Here is a 20,888-nt window from a genome sequence, read left to right on the forward strand (position 1 = left end):
AAATATTGAAAAATTCTGGACGCAGAGAAAGCATTCGATAGGACTGGCTGGCCCTTTATGTTTGAGACCCTGCAACATTTCGGACTTGGAGGCGACTTCCTCACTGGGATTCAGGCCTTGTACTCAAGCCCATCGGCCAAGGTACCTGTAAATGGTCTTGCTTCTTGCCCATTGGAGAATACAAATGGCACTAGGCAGGGGTGCCCTTTGTCGCCCCTGGTTGTTGCCTTAACCGTCGAACCCCTGGCGGCCTTTGTTCGCGCTTCAGGAGATATTATGGGGATTGTTGTGGGTGAGTCAGAGTACAAGATTTCGTTGTTCACTGATGACGTCCTCCTTTCACTTTCTTCACCCCATACTTCTTTACCAAATTTATTTTGTGTTCTCACTACATATGGCCGGTTGTCGGGCTATAAAATAAATTGGTCCAAGACTGAAGCCTTGCTTTTTCATATTGATTCGGCCTGCTTGTCACTCTTGCAAACCAACTACAAAACTCTCTTGGCAGACTACTAAAATCAGTTACATGGGTGTGTTTGTTACAAACCACTATAACACTCCCTATAGTGAAAATTTGATACCTTTGTTATTATCCATCAAAGCGGACCTGCACAGGTGGCAATCCCTCATTATTTCTTGGTTAGGTCGTTAGTGGTCCTCAAAATGAACATACTACCACATCTCCTATACCTGTTTCAAACTTTACCAGTTAAATTCCCAGAGTCAACTTTGGCTCAATTACACACATGGTTTCTCCGATTTGTATGGAGGAACAAGGTGCCCAGAACGGAGGGAGGAAGGGGTTTCCCGGACATCCATTTATACTACTACGCTTCCTATTTGAGTCAAGCTATTGCATGGTTCGCCCCCACCTCCACTCTTCGCTGGCTCCAATTAGAGACGGATTTATCTTGCGCTACCTTACTGGCCTCCCAACTGCTATTATCCTAAAAATCTAGACTTCCCTATATTGGTCTGCATCCTGTCCTGAATTTCACTTGTCAGATTTGGGATCACTGTACCCATCGCTTTAAGCTTCTATCGTCTCCCTCTCCTCTTACCCCCATATGGGACAACCCTGCTTCCCACCAGGCCAATCCAAGGTACGCGCTTGCCCTTGGGTAAAAAGAAATATCCGCTTTGTTATAGATATGATGAATAATGGGAATACATACGAATTACTGCCGGACACAAGTCGCCCGCCGGGCACAAATCCCGACAGCAGCAGGCCGACATGGTTGAAAATACCGATTGTCCCCAAGTAAGTATTAACTAAGCTAATCCCCCTAACCCTCCTTAGGGGTGCCTAACACTAACCTTCCCCCCAGTGCCTAATCCTAATCCCCCCCTTCCCACCGCCTAAACCTAAGTCCCCCAGGGGGGTGCCTAACCCTAAATCCCCCCCAGGGGTGCCTAACCCTAATCCTCCCTCCCCCTAGCCTAACCCTAACCTCCTGGGGGGGGGGTGCCTAACCCTAAGTCCCCCCCGGGAGCCCTAAACCTAACCCTCCCCCCCCCCCCCCGCGCGCGGCAGTCCGCATCGTCGCCCAGCATTACTTCAATAGGGATGCCAGGCGCCGGTCTCCCGGCGCCGGTAAAGTGACAGGCATCTACATCTAGACACCGGTCATTTCACCCTCGTCGGGATATGACAGTCGGGAAGCCGGCTGCCTGTATAATGCCAGCCGGCTTCCCGATTGCATACCTGAATAATGATGTATGTATGCTGCTACCGCATATTATATCTAAATATAAGTTCCCTGAAGTGAACCCTTTTCTTTGCTTTCAATTGATGCAATTTGTATCCTCTCTGGCTAACCCTATACCACTTTGCCCTCTGTCAACACTTGAATCTTGTGTTATCGCAATCTCCTAACTCAGGGCATCGTATCTGTCATCTATTCACTCCTCTTGTCGAGTGGGCAGTCTCCTTCCCCAACGTTTGAACTACAGTGGGAAAAAGACCTAGGTCCACCACCAAACGAGCAGACTTTGTCTAATATATATACCGCGATCTCAAAAACATCTATTTCGACCCTGGTGAAGGAGAATGCCTACAAGATTTTCTACAGGTGGTACCTGGTCCCAACTAGATTATATAAGATGTTTCCTTCTGTTTCCCCTCAGTGCTGGAGAGGTTGTGGTACCTTGGGTTCCTTTATTCATGTCTGGTGGACTTGCCCCATAATTAAGGACCCTTGGTCTTTTCTCTTGGGCTTACCAATAGCAACATTAGAAACGACTCAAATGCTGAACGCTGCCAGATGCCTTGTTGCACTATACTGGAAACGTTTGAACACTCCCCCCACCGCTTAGTTACTGATAGAATTTGGCATTTGGTGAGTATGGAAAAGATCACTGCATATCTAAATAATAGATCATCTAATTTCGTACAGATTTGGAACCCTTGGTATAATTATCAAAACCCCTCACATAGCTCCCACTCGCTGGGTGGTCTATCAGTCCTTCTGTTCTGATCAACTGCTTTCACATATTCACCTACCTTCTCTCTTCCTACTCTATAGGTGTTTTCCACAGACTCTTCTGACTCTCTTAGTACCATTTGCTCATACTACAATCGAGTTTGCGATATTGTACCAGCGAGGCTTCCTACCCCACCCCTTCTCCTTCTTTTCTTTTATCTTTTGTGTCTTTTTTCTTCTTCTTTGTTGCTAATAATTTGTAATTAATTACAACATTGTTATATTACATACGATTTGCTATGATTAATATATCCTTCGGTTGTCTATTTTGTTTCACAATGTTTTCCCTTTTTTTTATCTGAAGGCTTATGTTATGTATGTCTTATATACTTTAATTAAAAATAAACTATTGAAAAAAAACAAAAATATTGAAAAAACAAAAAATATTCATGTGTCGACCTTTTTTGTGCTGAACGTTTGAGCCTGTCGACCATTTGATATTGACCTATACTGTGTGGACCTTTTGTCCGTCGACCCTTCATCCAGAAACCCTAGATAAGATGGGTTTAATTTGAATAAGTGCATGTGAATGGGAGTAGGGAATGAGTGAGCGTGCTCTGAACTTTAGAAATCATTCAGATCCTAACAGTTTTACAAAACAAAATGCCTGGCTGGTTGCTATGGGTTACAGCATAATTTATTTGTGTACCAGAGTTTGTAACATTCCTAATAGTCAGCAAAGTTGTCATTTAATTTGTTATTTCACAAATAATATATGAAGAACAAACCTTTGTGAGACATTTACTATGCATAGAAGGATGTAATACTACCGTACAAATTCCCAGTGCCTCAACACTGAACAATTTAAAATTTGCTTGCATGACTTAAGAATCAGAACAGTCTGTGATTGGCTGATTAATGCAAAAAACACTTCTAATTGGCTGTCTGGCTATTAATAAGCCAACTATTTGTTATGTGAGTAGCATTTTTGGGGGGATTGTGGTGGTAAAAGTAATTATATACAGAGGCATTGTGCATATCATTACTATCAGGCCCATTGCTACTCAACAATGCCTAATACTCTCTGGGTGAGGGGGTAATAATGTTTTTGGGCCCCTCCTAGACTGGGCATAAAGATTAGTAGTCTGGGCCCTTAGCAAAAGGAAGGAAGGGGAAACTTAATTTTTTTTTTTTTTGTGGGCCAGGGGGCATGTTTCAGTTTCAATTGTAAGATAGCCATAGCGCCTGTAGGAACCACTTTTTTTTTACCAATATGCGGCAGTTTGCCAGTAATATGTTGCCAGATCTGCCTGCTTCACATTTGTAAAAAATCGTGATTGCCATTTCAGATCACGCAGTCTTGACTTATGTGCCTTGAGTTGAGGCTTAGGGGGTCATTCATACCCACTCGCAAGTGGCAGTACGCTCGCAAGTGGGTCGATGTTCCCCATTGCGCATGTGCACGACGGAGGGAGCTCCGTTGTGCGCATGCGCGAGACCCGGACTGCGACAGCCGAGCTGTCGCTCCGGGTCTCGCACCAAATGGGGCGTGCTGTCGATGGTGACTGACAGCACGCCCCCTTTGGTGGGCGTGCCAGGGGCGTGCCTGCCAGACGGAGGCGTTCCCATGGGAACGCCTACCGTCTGAAGCCGGCCCCACTGACATCACTAGTGATGTCAGTGGGAGTGATTTTGGCTCTGATAGAGCCAAAATCACTCCAGGGCTTGTGGCTGGGAAACCCTACCGCAGGGTTTCCCTCGCAAGTCCGATGGTCGCGATGGTCAAGACCATCGCGACCATCTTTTTGGACGCTCGTATATGCTGTGGGTGGTGACCCACAGCTATACGAGCGTCCAGGAGGACACTCCATTTTAATGGAGGAGGGCCCTGATTCAGAGCGAGCGCTCTGGTCAGAGCGTCCGGCTTTGAATCAGGCCCTTAGTCTTTAGTAAATCAAACGCTTTACAAACTCAACATAGAACTGCATGCAAACATATGGTCTATGCAAACGGTAGTAGATCCTCTCTCCTCCACCCTGTCTAGCATATGCATTCTGCTACACTAAACAATAAAATAAGGAAATTAGTCGAGAATAGACTGCGGATCAGAGCAACATATCGGGTACATCGTCTAGTGTGTAGTACCCCTGATATGCACGCCCCATGGGACGTTAGTGACATCACCCATCAGCCAAGGGGAGGGATGTCTTAAAAGATGTCATGCTGCAGAACGTCCCTCCCCCGTCGGACCCGGCATCGGCAAGTGTGTATGGAATTGCCGCATGCCATGTCCCATCGCCAGCGGTGTTTTGCTGGGTACACATCGTCTAATGTGTACCCAGCATTAGTTCAGGAGAAGCCGAGCGCATTCCAGGGCCGATCATATCACAACCCCACCAGCAACCTTCAATACTGCTCTTTTTCTGCCTGCACATCATCATCATACAGGATAATGACATCTTCATTGACAAACTCTCTGACTTCCAACATGTATTACATAAAAAAAGGGGCACTTGGAGCCTGGAGTGTTCCTATCTCACCCAGCATTGGCTCTTCAAGATGTCTCTAATCACAACTGCAACAGGGGAACAGAGAGCAGCATTTTCTAGTGTCAAAATGAACAACTTCTGATTGCAATGTACTGAGCGTCGTAAAGGTTCTCTCTATTATTGACATGTTCACTTTACATCTATAACTCGCAGACATATGGAAACATTAAGTTTTTCTTGGATTGCATAACCAAACATATGTAACACACCCCAAATCTGTATACGTTTCAGAATAAGGACTGACAATAGCAACATCTGGTGATCAGTTTCTCACTCTTAGCTGGAATACAATGGAGTCACGAATTCCCCAAAATCTAAAAGCCATATACTATTCTAATGTGTATAGTAACAAGACCTAGGGCTGTTCTCATGTAAGCAACATTTTCTAGTGTTGTCCCTTTTATACATCATCAAGAGAAGGACCCTCCACCCCCCTCAATATCAGGAACATTTTTACCATATTACACATAAAAAAACAGTACCAATGCATGGGGGGACCAGTTTTGTTTTTTTATAATAAATCTTATTTCAATTAGCTATCTCTTACTCAATATGTTGTACATTTGTGGAGTGTTTTTTTTTTTTTTGTTGGGGGGGGTAACTATTTTTCCACAGCTGGTTCCAGCATCTGACTCTTTGCTTAAAAACTCTCTCTGAAACAGATAAATACTCAACGCACAGAAATATACATATGTTTCTTGGGACACTACATGTTCCAACAAACATACACATTCCAGCCAAAATACTACAACAGTAAAGAGTAAATAAATTAGGTGTTTTCACTTAAGAAATCCTAGCACATGTGAAAATCTGGTCTGCTAGTCTATAATCTATCCAGGGTACAGTCGTGGAATACAATTACTATTATCTGCCCGTTTCAAATATATAAAGGTTCGGTCAAAACCCTCTTAAGCTGAGTGCATATAGCATCCTCCTCTCTTGCAGGGCTTCCATCTTTGGGGTGAGCTTGAGTGATGTGAAGGCAACGATTTTGAACTAACTTCGGTGAATAGATCTTTGGATCTATGTTGCAAAGACACTGGATGGAATAGGTAAATTCTAAAGCATTGTGCATTTTGTACTGTCTGACATCATTGTGCACTGTCTATGGAATACTCAGATAATCCTTCTTAGGCTCCCAGCATAATCGTTAATAAATACAGGTATTTTGAGACTGACACAGAGAATAAAAATGGTCTAGTTATTGAAAGTATAGATAAGTACAGAATGGACCACAACAATTTGTACATACAGTAGAATAAAAGGACTTCAGTATTTTATCATTTTGAAACTTCTGTATTACTCCACTCTGTGAGCTACAGTGCAGAGCTAAGGTTCCTATTCTCAGGATAAGTGCGGCGTGTCAATTCATTTTCCAAGACTACAAAAGACAGGAATTGAAATACAAAATTTCCAATTTAGGATTAAGCCAGGAGTGTTCTTTAAAAAAAAAAAAAAAAGTGTAAAAGGAATGCACTATTAACGCTAAACCGTTCTCCTCTTCCCTCGCCCCTCCTGCACCATCTCCTATATGTAGCTTTTCAGCAAAAAGGAGACCAAGGAAACGGATGTATACAACATTTGTGACAAAAAAAACAAACAAATAAAATTACAAAATTGAAGACATAGGTTGACGAACTCTCTTGCTAAACATACTGAAGAGGAATCCGCACTATACCACTGACTTTCTCCTCCTTTGTTAGTCTCTAAAAGGACATTCTCGCCACTCTGTTTATTGTTATCTCACAGTCTTGTATTTGTATTCTTATTCTCGATTTATTCTCACACCTTATATGTGATGCTTCTCATATATGTCCTCTGACAAAGTTAAATAATTGGATATGATCGCTTGCAATTATTATCTGACAATATAGTCGTCTACGGTGGGATGACTTGTTACGAGGACGCTACTTTGCGTCGCGCAATCCAATGCGAATCCATCACACACACATACACTGACGAACATAGCGCACACTGACGAACATAGCGCACACACACACACGTGTGTATATGTATGTATATATATATATATATATATATATATATATATATACACACACATATATATACATATACATATATATATATATATATATAATTTATATATACACATATACACATACAAACACACACATATACAGTGGTCAGAGTGGGAAATTTGAAGTGGGGGTATGGACACTGAGTGCGCACCGAAGGTGCACACAAAAAATGGGCGTGGCTGCGCATCACAAGGGGCATGGCTACATGTCATGAGCGGTGTGGCTGCACATAGGCTTTGCATGAAAAAAAAACACAAACACACACACACAATTAAACATGAATAGCACAGGGAGTTCCTGGAGTTATTCAATTGTTTCCCCACCGCCCCGGACAATGCCGGTTAGCTCGCCTTAAGCTAGGTGTTTAGGCACACTAACCAGCATTTTTCACCTAAAGTGCCAGTTGCAATGCTGTCGGCATCACGGCCGGTACTTTAGTTGGACTTCTGCTCACATTCTCAGGACGGTGCAAGCATACATTCTTTAATTGGACTAGCAGCGGGGTCAATTGAATAGCTCTGGGAACCCCTTCAACATCACGTTAAGTTGAATAGCCCCTTATAGCACTGATAGGAAAATAAAGAAAAACGTAAGCCACAGGAAAAAAATAGACACATATACGCATTGCATGAAAAAAAAAACACACAAACACATTGGCACCGATAGGAAAATGTTGTGAGGTGCAAAGGGGTAGTGAGGCGCACTGGGGAGGTGGAGTAGACAAGGGGTGGAAGAGTACACACTAGAGAAAAATAACTGGAAGTTGGCATTACTCAACGGTTGCTGCTTTAACAGCTGAGGAGGAGGCTGTCTGACTCCAACTAGGTGAAGTGGAGAGGGTTCCTTCAAGAGGCATGAGGAAGGAAGCAGGGAGAAGTGCAGGAGCCAGTGGCACCAACTGTTGTACTAGGGAGGGCCCCAGTAATTAAGAGGCGCCAGCACTAGAAACAAGCTCAAGGGCTCCCTTAGTCAGCTGTACAGTCACCCTCATCACAGAGGCCAGTATGAGGGACTGTCGGGCTGTGATCCCTTTCACTGAACCCTGCGGGGGACGGGCGGCGGCTGAGGCACAATTTCACTGCACGTGTAATGGATGCTGCAAAGACCTTCGAGACAGTACCCAGCACCAGGGCTGCCCCCACATCTCTACAAAAATCTGACCAGGCGGATGCACAGTGTCTATCGTTCCTGTGACTTCATAAGCAGGATATCTGCTAATGCTGCTGATGGTGTCTTATGGATAAAAGGGCACCCACTCCTGCCTTCTCAGACCCATTGGTTGCGTCTGAAGACATGGATCTACAGTGCGGACATCACCGGCCCAACAGATCTGGGAGGAGGAAGCAGTGTTTGGCCATGTTCAGAGATGGGGAAGGTAAGGAGGGTTAGAGGTAGGTACACATGGGGAGGGAGTGGCTGGAGGCACACTTGGGGAGGGGGGGTAGAGGCACCTATGGGTAGGGGAGGCCAGAGACACACCATTGGAGGGGAGGGTCAGAACATAACTTTGGAGTAGAGGGGAGGTCAGAGGCACAACTTTAGAAGGGGGGGTCAGAAGTAGACTTTTGGAGCTAGGCAGTGGCACAATTGGAGAGGTTTGGGAAGAAAAGCACAGAGGTAGAGGCACCTTGGGAAATTGTGCATGCATGCCATTACTCTGGTAGCACAGCAGCAGTATGGCAGTGCAGCAATGGAGGTACAATGAATGAAATGAAGGAGAACTAGCAGCTGGGAGGAGGAATATCTGGGCAGAGTAGAGTTGGGGGCGGGGAATCGGAGGAGCTGACAGTCAGCTGGGAAGATTGCCTTACTCTTAAATGAAGAAGCCACCCTGCTATGAGTGGGGGGTTGGAGAACTCTACTCCAGGTGCTACAAACAGTTCAGAGGTGGGATTAGTGATGTGCTCCGGAACCCCCCGATGGCAGCCCTGCCCGGCAGGGGGTGTGCGGCGGACAGACACCCGGCTCATGCAGGCGGGGTTTCGGAGGCACAATGCTGGGATGATAGAGACCTTCCGGCGGGGGCAGGATACGGCTCTGGGTACACACTGATTTACCCGGAAGTGGCACACTGAATCAGCCGCTGTCACAGGCGGGGGAAGGACGGCGGCAGCAGAGGAGCAATGTCTCTGCAGCATGTAATGGATGCTGCAGAGACCTTCAGGACAGGCACCTGACACGCGGGGGTTTGGAGGTACAATCATGTACCACCGGCAGGGGAAAGCGAGCAGCGGCACACTGAGCCAGCACAATGTGACTGGCTTTAGGGGCTGTGCTCCAGACAGTGACTGACAGCTTGTGGGCAGCGTAAATCACTGACAGTAGCGGGCCGTGCATGTAGCTTGGACCTGCTTAATTGGTAATGAAATAACAAGGGAATAGCCCACACCTGTCCATGAAATAGCTTTTGAGTTGATAGTCCCATTACTTTTGGCCCCTTAAAAAGTGGGAGGCACATATAGAAACAGTTGTAACTTCTACACCGTTCACCTCATTTGGATGTAATTACCCTCAAATTAAATCTGAAAGTCTGCAGTTAAAGCACATCTTGTTTGTTTCATTTCAAAGCCATTCTAGTGGTGAAGAGAGGCCAAAATATGAATATTTTGTCAATGTCCCAATATTTATGCACCTGACTATGTATGTATGTATGTATGTATGTATATACACACACATACATATACATATACACACACACACACACACACACGTAGACGATCGTATGTTTAGTCACATATGTACACGTAGACGCTCACATGCGTATTCACATACATACCTACGCACATTTGCTATTTCAATATACAGACGCACATATGCGACCGCATACATATAAATGGTTCCCACACATTATAGATAATAACCAGTGTTATTAAAGGTTTTGTTAGCTAATAATTATGATGTAATATGTACTTAAACGAGATCTAAGGTTCAGAATACAGTGGACATATCATGTTTGGTATCATACTAAATCCCTGTTTATTTGCAGACATCCGTATCTATCGGCAAAGAAGTCGCATCATGCGTCAGCTAGTTATGGATGATAGGGAGTTATTGAATAGAATGTCATTACTTGTATGCAGTGTTGTAGCCAGTATTAACCAGTTTTTCGGCAGGAAGCTACACAATGTGACCGTTGGAGGATTGAGACATACCCCTGATGACACCGTATGAACCGACCAATGACCAGATTGACCAGAAGCAAGAACCAATAAGAACCTGTCAATATGTCGCTTTGTTAACTCTGAAACCTGTAAGGTATATAGGCTGTGTGCTGACCTCAGTGTATGGGACATCTTTTATGCAACCACAGGCTTCTGGATTGATGACTGTATACTGGGACCAGTGCGCAAGCGTATATATCGGGCTGTACTATTTTCATTGCTTTTTACTCTAATTGTTAAATTTTATATCGTGTTACTTTTCTACATAAATAACTTTTTGTGCTTTGGAACCACACAATTGAACTGGAAAGCAATTCTTTCTTAAGCGACTTGCAGCGCTAAATAGCAACTAGCAACTGTTAGGAATCAATACCTCATAATTGTAAGTTTTCCTTTGTCTCAAAAAATATTGTTATAAAAAAAAATATAGCCTTTTTTAATGTGAAAAAGAAAAAAAATACAATAAAATTACATATTACACCTCCAACATTTCTGTGCAGCTTGTGCACCGCTTTAAAGGTACTGTGAACATTTACATGGCCAGTCTCTTCTTAGTGTGCCAAGTCATTTTGTACTGAACCAATTTTACTGCATTAAATAATCTCTTTAGAATTTAATTGGATATAGACTCGGAGTATCCTCCTCTTTCTATAAACAGTCAAATATAGAATTATAAATATAACCTATTATTTATGGTACAGTACTGCTCTCCTAATGAAACAAATCCAACCCCTTGGGCAGGATGCATCAAGCGGCGCATTTTGAATGAGATGCATCCCGCCACTGATCACGTACATAGCAGTGTTTAGAAACGCTGTATGCATGAAGATCACATCAAAGGTCCGCTCTTCAGATAAGAGCTGTCCTTTGCTGTATAAGGACATCTGGGAGTACTTCTGAGCATGCGCAGCCATCGGCCAGTGCATACGCAAGCCGCGGGGGGACTGAGGCAGATCCTATATGATCACTCTTGGGGAAGTCTCCGAAAAGAAGCCCACAGGGCTTCTATTAGGCATTGCCATCTATAGATGGTGTTGCCTATTGGGAACAAGCTCCAGAAAGTTTCCTTTTCCAGAACTTGATTCATATGGGGAATGTGGTCAAACCTTTGAGAACATTTTCGGAAGTTTGACCGCATTTTTGAGGATAGTGTATCTCACCCCTTGTCTTTTGTGAAAGAATGAATGCATGAAGGCCAGCTAACTAGATATATGCCCTGTGTTCACTAATGTCTTAAAGCATCCCTGGCATTAATCATGTTGAAATTAACTTACAGTAATAATGTTTATACATACATCAGATAATAACATTAAAACCACTGCAGGTGAAGTGAATAACATTGACACCTCTCACAGGGTGGGATATATTAGGCAGAAAGTGAACAGTCAGTTCTTGAAAATGTGTTGGAAACAGGAAAAATGGGCAAGTGTAAGGATCTGAGCGACTTTGACAAAGGTCAAATTGTGATGGCTAGACGACTGAGTTAGAGCATCGCCAAAACGGCAGGTATTGTGGGGTGTTCCCGGTATGCACTAGTTAGTACCTACCAAAAGTGGTCCAATGAAGGACAACTGGGGTCATGGACGCTCAAGGTTCAATGATGCACGTGGGGAGCGAAGTCTAGCCGGTATGGTCCTACCCACAGAAGAACTACTGTAGCCGAAATTGCTTAAAAAGTTAATACTGGCTATTATAGAAAGAGGTCAGAGCACATAGTACATTGCAGCTTGCTGCATATGGAGCTGTGTAGCCGCAGACCAGTCAGAGTGCCCATGCTGACCCCTGTCCACCGCCATAAGCACCCCCTCTGAGGAAATCCCGATGGGAAGAAACGCGTCAGAGCATTGCATCAGCGGCCATCACCACTATCACATTTGAGAGACTTACTATCCTTTAACTCCAAGGGCCGGGACATATAATTCTCTGAGCCCGAGGCAGCAACACGCCAGTGATTCTCTCCATCAGCAGCTGACGCCGGCTGTGGAGGCTATCTCCGACACCACACTGAAGCGCTGGGAAGCATAATTCTCTGAGCCCGAGGCAGCAGCACGCCAGCAATTTTCTCTCCATCAGCAGCTGACGCCGGCTGTGGCGGTAATCTCCGACACCACACTGAAAGAAGGTGCCTGCCATGCACACACAGATTGGGACAGGGTCTGGAGACCACATGCAGCTACAAGGTAGACGGAGTCTGGTATCCGCCACCGACCATCTGCATTATATGTGAGGTACTTTACAGCTCATTGTGGTGTGCATTAATTATTCCCGCTATTCGGGCTCACATGAGCCGGGAAAAGTAAAAGGCTCACGCTACAAAGCCACTGGAATTTGCCATTTTTTGCACAATACGGAATATTTTGATTCATACACTTGTTCAGGACTTTGAGCATATAAAACTAGTCAATAGACTTGCGGTCTTATACATGGAGAATTTGATATCTCTCTCTTAAATGCACAGCGAAAGATTAATGAGCTATTTGAAGTCAATATCACTGCTTTCTAAACATAAGCAGATTGTTACTTATTGATACATTTCAGATATGGTGTCGCTATAAATTGTAACTGTTCATTACAGTGTTACATATTTTTATTATACATTGCATATGTGTTTTAGTGGCCAATGATGTATTTATTTTAGAATATTTTTGAATTTATTAAATTGATCACAATTTTTTTACATAGCTGGTTATTCTAATTATTGGTAACAGGTGTTTCACAGCGCTGTTATTTCTTCCTTTTTTATTTTATTCCACCGCCATAAGCGCCTACAATGGGCAAGTGAGTATTAGAACTGAACCATGGAGCAATTGAAGAAGGTGGCCTAATCTCATGAATCACGTTTTCTTTTACATCATATGGATGGTCAGTTGCGCGAGCGTTGTTTACCTGGGAAAAGATGGCACCAGGATGCACTATGGGAAGAAGGCAAGCCGGCAGAGGCAGTGTGTGATGCTCTGAGCAATGTTCTGCTGGGAAATCTTGTCCTGGCATTCATGTGGATGTTACTTTAACACGTACTACCTACCTAAACATGAACAAGTACACACCTTCATGGCAACGGTATTCCTGGATGACAGTGGCCTCTTTCAGCAGGATAATGCAATCGTTCAGGAATTGTTTGAGGAATATGACAAAGAGTTCAAGGTATGATTTGGCCTCCAAATTCCCCAGACCTCAATCCAATCGAGCATTTGTTGGATGTGCTGGAAAACAAGTCCGAACCACAGAGGCCCAGCTCGCAACTTACAGGACTTAAACAAGCTGCTGCTAATGTCTTGGTGCCTGATATCACAGGACAACTTCAGAGGTTTTGTGCAGCCCATGCCTCAACAGGTCAGAGCTGTTTTGCGGCACACGGGGGACCTACATAATATTAGGCAGGTGGATTTAATGTTATAGCTGATGGGTGTATCTAAAGGAAATGTTTATTCATTAACACAAAATTAGACACCCCCAGTCATCGTTTTAGGTGCTTTAACTGAAATCTGTCCAAATACAAGCTGTTAGCGCTTGGGGTTGCTGTATAGAATGTGATGTCATGCACAATCCTAAATACAACAAAATCCATAAATACAAATCAAAACTAAATCAAAATGACTAGGAGACCAGACAATAATTAAATTAATAGATCATTATTGGTTATGTTGGTAAATGCACTATTAGCTTGTGTTAGTATCATTAATTTCCAATCACAATAAAAGGTATCAGTGTAGCGAGACTATGGCCCTCATTCAGAGGCGGTCGGAGGATGCAAGCGGTCGCTCAGAAACTGGGCGGCCGCTTGCATCCTGACCGCCCGCCTCTGTTTCAGTCGTTAACCCACAGCCTAACACCCACAGCTCTAACGACCGCAAGGGTGATGGTCGCGATGGTCATTGACCATCGCGACCATCGGGGCTTATGACGAGACCCTAGGGTAGGGTCTCACTTGTCGTAAGCCCCGGAGAGCTTCTGGCTCTGTCAGAGCCGGAAGCTCTCCACTGACATCACTAGTGATGTCAGTGGGGCCTCCCCCAAACGGCAGGCGTTCCCATGGGAACGCCTCCGTTTGGGCTGCCACCCCCCCGGCCCGCCTTCCAAACGGGGCGAGCTGTCAATCAACATCGACAGCTCGCCCCCTTTGGAAAGAGACCCGCTACGACCGGCGCTGTCGGTCGTAGCGGGTCTCATGCATGCGCACGAAGGAGCCGGCTCCCTCGTGCGCATGCTCACTAGACAAACATCGAGGCGTACGACCGCACGGCCGCCTCTGAATAAAGCCCTATGTGTCTGGGAAACTTGTACACTGAAAGGACTGAAGCTACATACTGCTTTATGCCCTATTGGTACTTTTCTCTGCATCTCGCTCCTTTTCATTACCCTGTGCGCCACCTAGCTTAACCCATGGTCCCTGCACTTGATTAACAGCCAGTGCTTAAAGTGGTCCTAGAGAAGTGGTGGAACTCACGCCCCCCTCAACGTTTTTGTTTTTTTTTAAAAAGGGACAGCGTGCTCCACAGACATGCGCCAAAAAAAAAGGCGTGGTCTTAAACGAAAGGGTGTGGTCACACAAAATAGTACCTGTATTCCCAATTCAAATTACGCCACATAGTAGCACAATCTTGATTCACCCGATTCACATTACACCACCTAGTAGTGTCCCTTATTCATGTATGACACACACCCTTTTATACAATAACCACATTTGTGCCCCTTTATACACAATGCCCACAGTAGTAGTGCCCCTAATACACATAATGCCCACAGTATTAGTGCCCCTTATGCAGTGCCCACAGTAGTGGCAGTGCCCCTTATGCAGTGCCCACAGTAGTGGTAGTGCCCCTTATGCAGTGTCACAGTAGTGGTAGTGCCCCTTATTCAGTGCCCACAGTAGTGGTAGTGCCCCTTATTCAGTACTCACAGTAGTGGTAGGGCCCCTTATGCAGTGCCCACAGTAGTGGTAGGGCCCCTTATGCAGTGCCCCCAGTAGTGGTTCCCTTTATGCAGTTCCCACAGTGGTAATACCCCTTATGCAGTGCTCCCAGTAGTGGTAGTGCCCCTTATTCAGTGCTCACAGTGGTAATGCCCCTTATTCAGTGCCGCCAGGAGTGGTGCCCCTTATTCAGTGCCGCCAGGAGAACTTTTTGAGGCTAATTGAATTCCCCCTAAACCTTTGGTCAGAAATGCGCTGTGTCTGCTTACCCACAAGTCACACTGAATTATCAGATTCCCTTGGTATAGCGTGGAATACTTATTTATGTTGCATTCAAATACCTAGTGATATATTAGTACTGCTTGAGGTCTCCTTGACGGCCAATTTGTAGGTTTAGAGGACTGCACATGGAGCCCTTTTAGGTGTATAAGGTTGCCAGTCACTGATAGAAGATAGGAGTCTATTCTAGCATGGTGTAACTACAGCTGCCTATTCTGTGCTAGTTACTTTTTTTGAAGAACGACTCACTGACCTGTAAGAGAGATGATGGCCAAGCACTGTGCCGAAGATGTTTGACAATTGAGATGTGCCTCCCCAGGCTGCGGTGCACGCTACAACATTCGTCACAGATCAGCACCCCGCGGTTTATGGACGCCCAGCCAGGATCTGTTCACAAGAACAAAACAAAAAATTAGTAAAACATTACCTATGATATTAAAATATGAACTTAAATAACAGGTCAACTAGTTACCATAAAGATCTATAACAATATAGGTGAACATGTGGCTATACAGTAATTAAATAATTGATTTAACTGACCAGTGATGTAAAATGTCTTCACTGGATGTACAGTATGTAAATCATAAATAAAACTAAACGATGCAAACAAATAAAAGCTAAGAGTACTATTGGCATGCTATCTAGTTAAAACACTTCAAGTGTTTGTATTCAATCTATAAAATAAGGAGACAAAGCAGATGTGATTATATCTCTACCACAACATTGAAATCTCATTATTTGTTGTCAAACACAAGTTAAATACTTTTACTATATAATTATTACAGGGATAACGCTTAACAAAAACTAATGGGAAAGGTTTAACAAGGTTTGAGGGGTATTAATTGAAAATTAGTTCCACAATTGTACTGTGTTGTGCAATGTTGGATGATGATGATGATAAAAAAAAAATCTTTATAAATAATTGCTCTAATCTTTAAAAATCCATGTATGTGTTACGTTAAGCAATTTGGTAAAAGTGACCGTTAAAAATCTCCGAAAATTCATAAATTGCCCAATTGGAGCTTATCACATTTCTTTCCATTTAGGTCTCAAAATGTTAAGATAGCTATAATTTAAATGCAATGCAGATTTTACTACAAATTTTATTATAACCTTTATTTTTTCTTTAATGTATATAATCGACCAGTGCTGTTCAGTGTTCTCCCCATGCTATATTTCTTGGAAGGAGGATGCCAGCCACCCCCTCCACCTCAACCCTGGCCCACCCTGCACTGGAGGTTAGGTCTAAATTCAAGTAGGCTAAAGGACCCCTGATGTCACAATCATGTGATCCTCGATGGCAGGGGGAAGAGCAAGGTCGGCTGAAGTTCAGAACAAGGGCTTAAACGTGTACCCTCGCCACGTTTCGGACAAGGTAGCTCGCTCTGCTTCGTTCACCACAAGTTACTATTCCCAATAGATGTCCATGTGGATAGTAAAACTGCTAGCCCACTGACCTTGCCTGTTCCCCTGCCGTTGCAGGTCACATTTTTGTGACATCAGAGGTCCTTTAGTTCACTTGGTACTAGCATCAATCGCACTTTGATGGCAAGCATTGCCCACCAAACCGTGAGATGCTGGATGGGAGGGGAGGTGCACAATGGGCTGCTGCTTACCAGCTGTTATAGATTAGTGGACCCCCCCATCATGCCTCATAAAGCCGCCCACCAATAAAATTTCTGGGGAGACCAAAGCTGTTTATGGTTATTGCACAAGGATGTAACACAATTCCGCTGTGCTCTCTGCACTGATACAACTGTACCCAGAGAGCAACTTTTCATCCTATCCTAGGACATCAAAACCAATAAATGAACAACTCACAAAGCTGGAAAACACTTTATAGTTCTCAAGATTCCTTAATGCCGTCATGTTACATGCACTGGTTCAGTAAGATACATTAATGCACTGATGATGTCACACAAGTGGGCGGGCCTGTACAGTAAATGCCTATGGAGAGGCAGGTGGAGCTAGTGTGGGGGCCACAGGTCAGTCAGAAGCCCAATTCAAACAAAATTATGTAACTTGACAAATGTGTACACACAGAAATGTATGCAACAGTCGAATCCAATTTGGATGACTATTATTATTATCACTTATTTATATGGCGCCACAAATGTTCCGCAGCGCCTTAGAAAGTACATAAACAAGTTGTTGACAAGCGACTTACAGAACAATACAATACAGGACCAGGACATGGATAATATATATTGCTACATTAGTGAGCATAACACCCAGATAAGCAACAGAGCATAAGCAACCAAGTGTTAGGTGCCCTAGTGGTGAGTAAGAAGTAGATGAAACTAATGTAGGGAGAAGCATAAGAGGGTAGAGGGCCCTGCTCGTAAGAGCTTACATTCTAAAAGACTATCCTGTAAACGAGTGCAAAACAAAGCAATCCTCTCTACAGCAACATCATTACTTCACTAGTAGTAAAATGCAAACTAATCCTCACCCGTCACAGAAATGTAATATCACCGATACAGAAGTGAGCAGAAAAAGCAGCATATTTACAGTCAGGTGACTCAGAGTGACTGGCACAAGTACAGCTTACATTCCATGACATACAATATTTGAATTATGTGTCATTGAACCTTTTTCTGCCAGACATATTGTGACAGGAGGCGGCATAAAACAACATGGTTATCAGTGAGAGAAAGACAATTACCTAATGTCATTACAGTAATAAAATGCAGCATCACTTTGTTGCCTTTCCTGGTATAAACACATGAGGACTCCAGCAGCACAGGCAGGGAACCACATTTATTTCAGAGCTGCCAACAGATCCCCTCTCTTAGTAGATGAGTTCTCCAGAGCACAGGAGAAGGGCCCTCACCATTTCTGCAGACCTCTCCAGCACTTTCATTACACAGGATATACATATGTTTACAATGGTGGCAGCCGTTTCTTAGGTAGCTCCGATATCTAGGGCAATGCTTATTTAAGCGTTATTTTATATTCTGGAGTTTTAATTTCTGTCTGTTTAAAATTATATTCATATTCCACTTAGGGGTACTGAAAAATATATAGGCTAAGCTTTAAAGTGACACACAATCCAGTGATATTGTTTTGTTTGACGTCTTGATGGGTTCTGTTGGATCTCCTTTGCCCACAGCTCGCTATGGTCTCACATATCATCACTTAATGTATTTGGTTTCCCTGCACCTTGCGATAGGATCCCAAGCACGTGGCTAGTGGGATTTATTATACAGTCATCATTCTCATCACGGATATTCTGCTTAACACACATTAGGGATGACACAGGTGTTTGACCACTATATCAAAGAAACATTTATGTAGATAGGAGCGTGTTCACAAGTTCTTATATTGATAAACTGTATATTGGTTAAATTCACAATATGGTAAATGGGCATAAAATGGCAATTTGCTTATTTCTGATAAAAGGTAGCATCACTTTTGCTTGGCAGTAGTCAGAAGTCATAAGATTAGGTTCCTTCTCCAAATCATACACCTCTATAAAGACAACCAAGTAACGGAGCACTAGCTCCTATTAGCAAAGTCAATGCTGCACATTTCAGATTTTTATAGTATGCGCAAATTTTACTTTGTATTATTTAAGCCGCACACACACACTAGAAAATTTTTATGAACGATATGGACGATAACTATATTGTTCAACGATATATCGTTCATAACGGTCAGTGCGTATACTCCCGCGGGTCGTTAACGATTTCTTTTGTCGTCCGTACATGCAGGCCAATCTGGCGATATCGTCAAGAATTGCCTGTTCAGAGATGTGGCAGGATGACTTCACTTAAAGATATATTTAAAGATATCTATCAGTGTGTGCAACCAGTATTGTTTGTCCGGCACTCCAGAAAGATTAAGGGAAATCTTTCACCAATATCGTTCATACATCATAGCTTTGTATAGCTGCACTTCCACTAGGGTAAAGAAATCACCCTACTAAGGATGCTTTTAACCAAACCGCCACCACCACACAGTAGCCATCAAAAATATATGCCCCTTTTCACAAACGCCAAAGTCAGCCTATCATTAAGCACTCACTTAGGTCTATTCAAGGATCAAAAATTGGGATAAAACACATCCAATCCACCAGATTCCCCAACTTCAGGTCTGGGAAACATTACTGACTGAAAGATCCCCCCACAATGACATTGGTTGTTGAAGATAGCATTTTAGCCACATGACAGAACCATAAATAAGGATTTATTAGATGGAGTCCTCATGCACAGTTATCTTCCCGATAAGCACAGTGCCCCTAATAAGATCATTGTAATGCTGTCATCACAACAGTTATGTGAATTCTTTTATCATGCTGGACAGGCTGGAGGAAGCCGGCCTGGGAGAGACCATAGCCAGCTGGATAAAAGAGTATTAGCTAACTACATTATTCTGCATATGTGTGCAAATATGCAGTTTATTTATTTTTATTTTTAGACATTTATGTCCTTTTTGCTAACCAACACTATATCAGCCCCATAATGCACAAGTCATCATGTAGCAATATAAAAAGATAGGGTCTCAGGGCCTGGCCCATGCATTTTAATGCAGATAAGTATAATATGTACATAACTTTATGCACAGACACTATAGCACTCACAGAATATAAACACAATGCTTTAGTCATTCCCTGGTCTTGTGATAGTAACGGACAAGCGTTTTCTGAAGCCCACATACAGAAACTGAATGTCAGGAGACGTGCGGCCAGGATCCTCCTGACAATATAGCTGTGTATGTTCATAGTGTGCCTCTTACATGACAAAGCATGCATGCATTCACTATAGGTAAACAAACTGGCTTCAGGTCAGGAAATTGTTGAAAAGTTCTCTTCAGCTGCCGCTCATATAGATGCATGCATATAATGGAGTCATTACTTGGTAACCCGGGGGTGACCTGCCCTTCCCTCCTACTTAATCAAGTCTCAACAAGAGCCAGAAATTAAAACTCCTACTACAGGCAGATAGTGAAGTCTTTATAAAAGAGCACACAATGCTGATCAGTCTTCACTGGAGTGGTCTCCCCTACAATGGCAGCTAGACAATGCTTCTATCAACGCAGTGCAGACAACGCTAAAGAGTCTATTCCAGTGGTAGGCAACCTGTGACCCGAAAGCTGCAGCGTTACAAGTCTCAAGATGGCCAGCATACAAAAACAATTGTGGTTTGCTTAGTACAGTTCTATACAATTGCTTCAGCTATTATACAGTGATCAAGATGTAGAACATTTTTGGCCAATGGCTTTGTGACACTGATTTAACTTACAAGCCTCACAGACAGTGCCAGCAAGTGACAGCAGTAGAGCCTCCAGCATAATGATATAATACAACCAACATAGAGAGTCCCTGCAACAATCAGATTGTTGTTTGTGCAATTTAGGTTTCTGCCGGTTCCCATATTTTACACCATCACCTCAAGGCATTTTAAAAGCTCTTTTCTCTAATTATTTTATTTTAAGACGTCAATTTTGATAGCGCACCTTTAATACGGAGCACGACGCATTTTAATAATCCCTGTGGCATGCCGCCACAAGCTGTGAAATCAATG

General features: G+C 43.5%; 1 protein-coding gene across 6 annotated transcripts in view; it reads right to left on the minus strand.

The window, feature by feature from the left end:
- Positions 1 to 20,888, minus strand: part of GIT1 (GIT ArfGAP 1) — a 140,594-nt gene that overhangs the window by 74,413 nt on the left and 45,293 nt on the right. For all 6 annotated transcript variants that reach the window (XM_088477766.1, XM_088477763.1, XM_088477765.1 and 3 more), the window contains exon 2: positions 15,617 to 15,750. In XM_088477766.1, coding sequence (XP_088333892.1) covers positions 15,617 to 15,750 — 134 coding nt within the window. The remainder of the gene's footprint in view (positions 1 to 15,616; positions 15,751 to 20,888) is intronic.

This window comes from Taudactylus pleione, unplaced genomic scaffold (assembly GCF_031769625.1).
Source record: "Taudactylus pleione unplaced genomic scaffold, aTauple2 ptg000203l, whole genome shotgun sequence".
Lineage (NCBI taxonomy): Eukaryota > Metazoa > Chordata > Amphibia > Anura > Myobatrachidae > Taudactylus > Taudactylus pleione.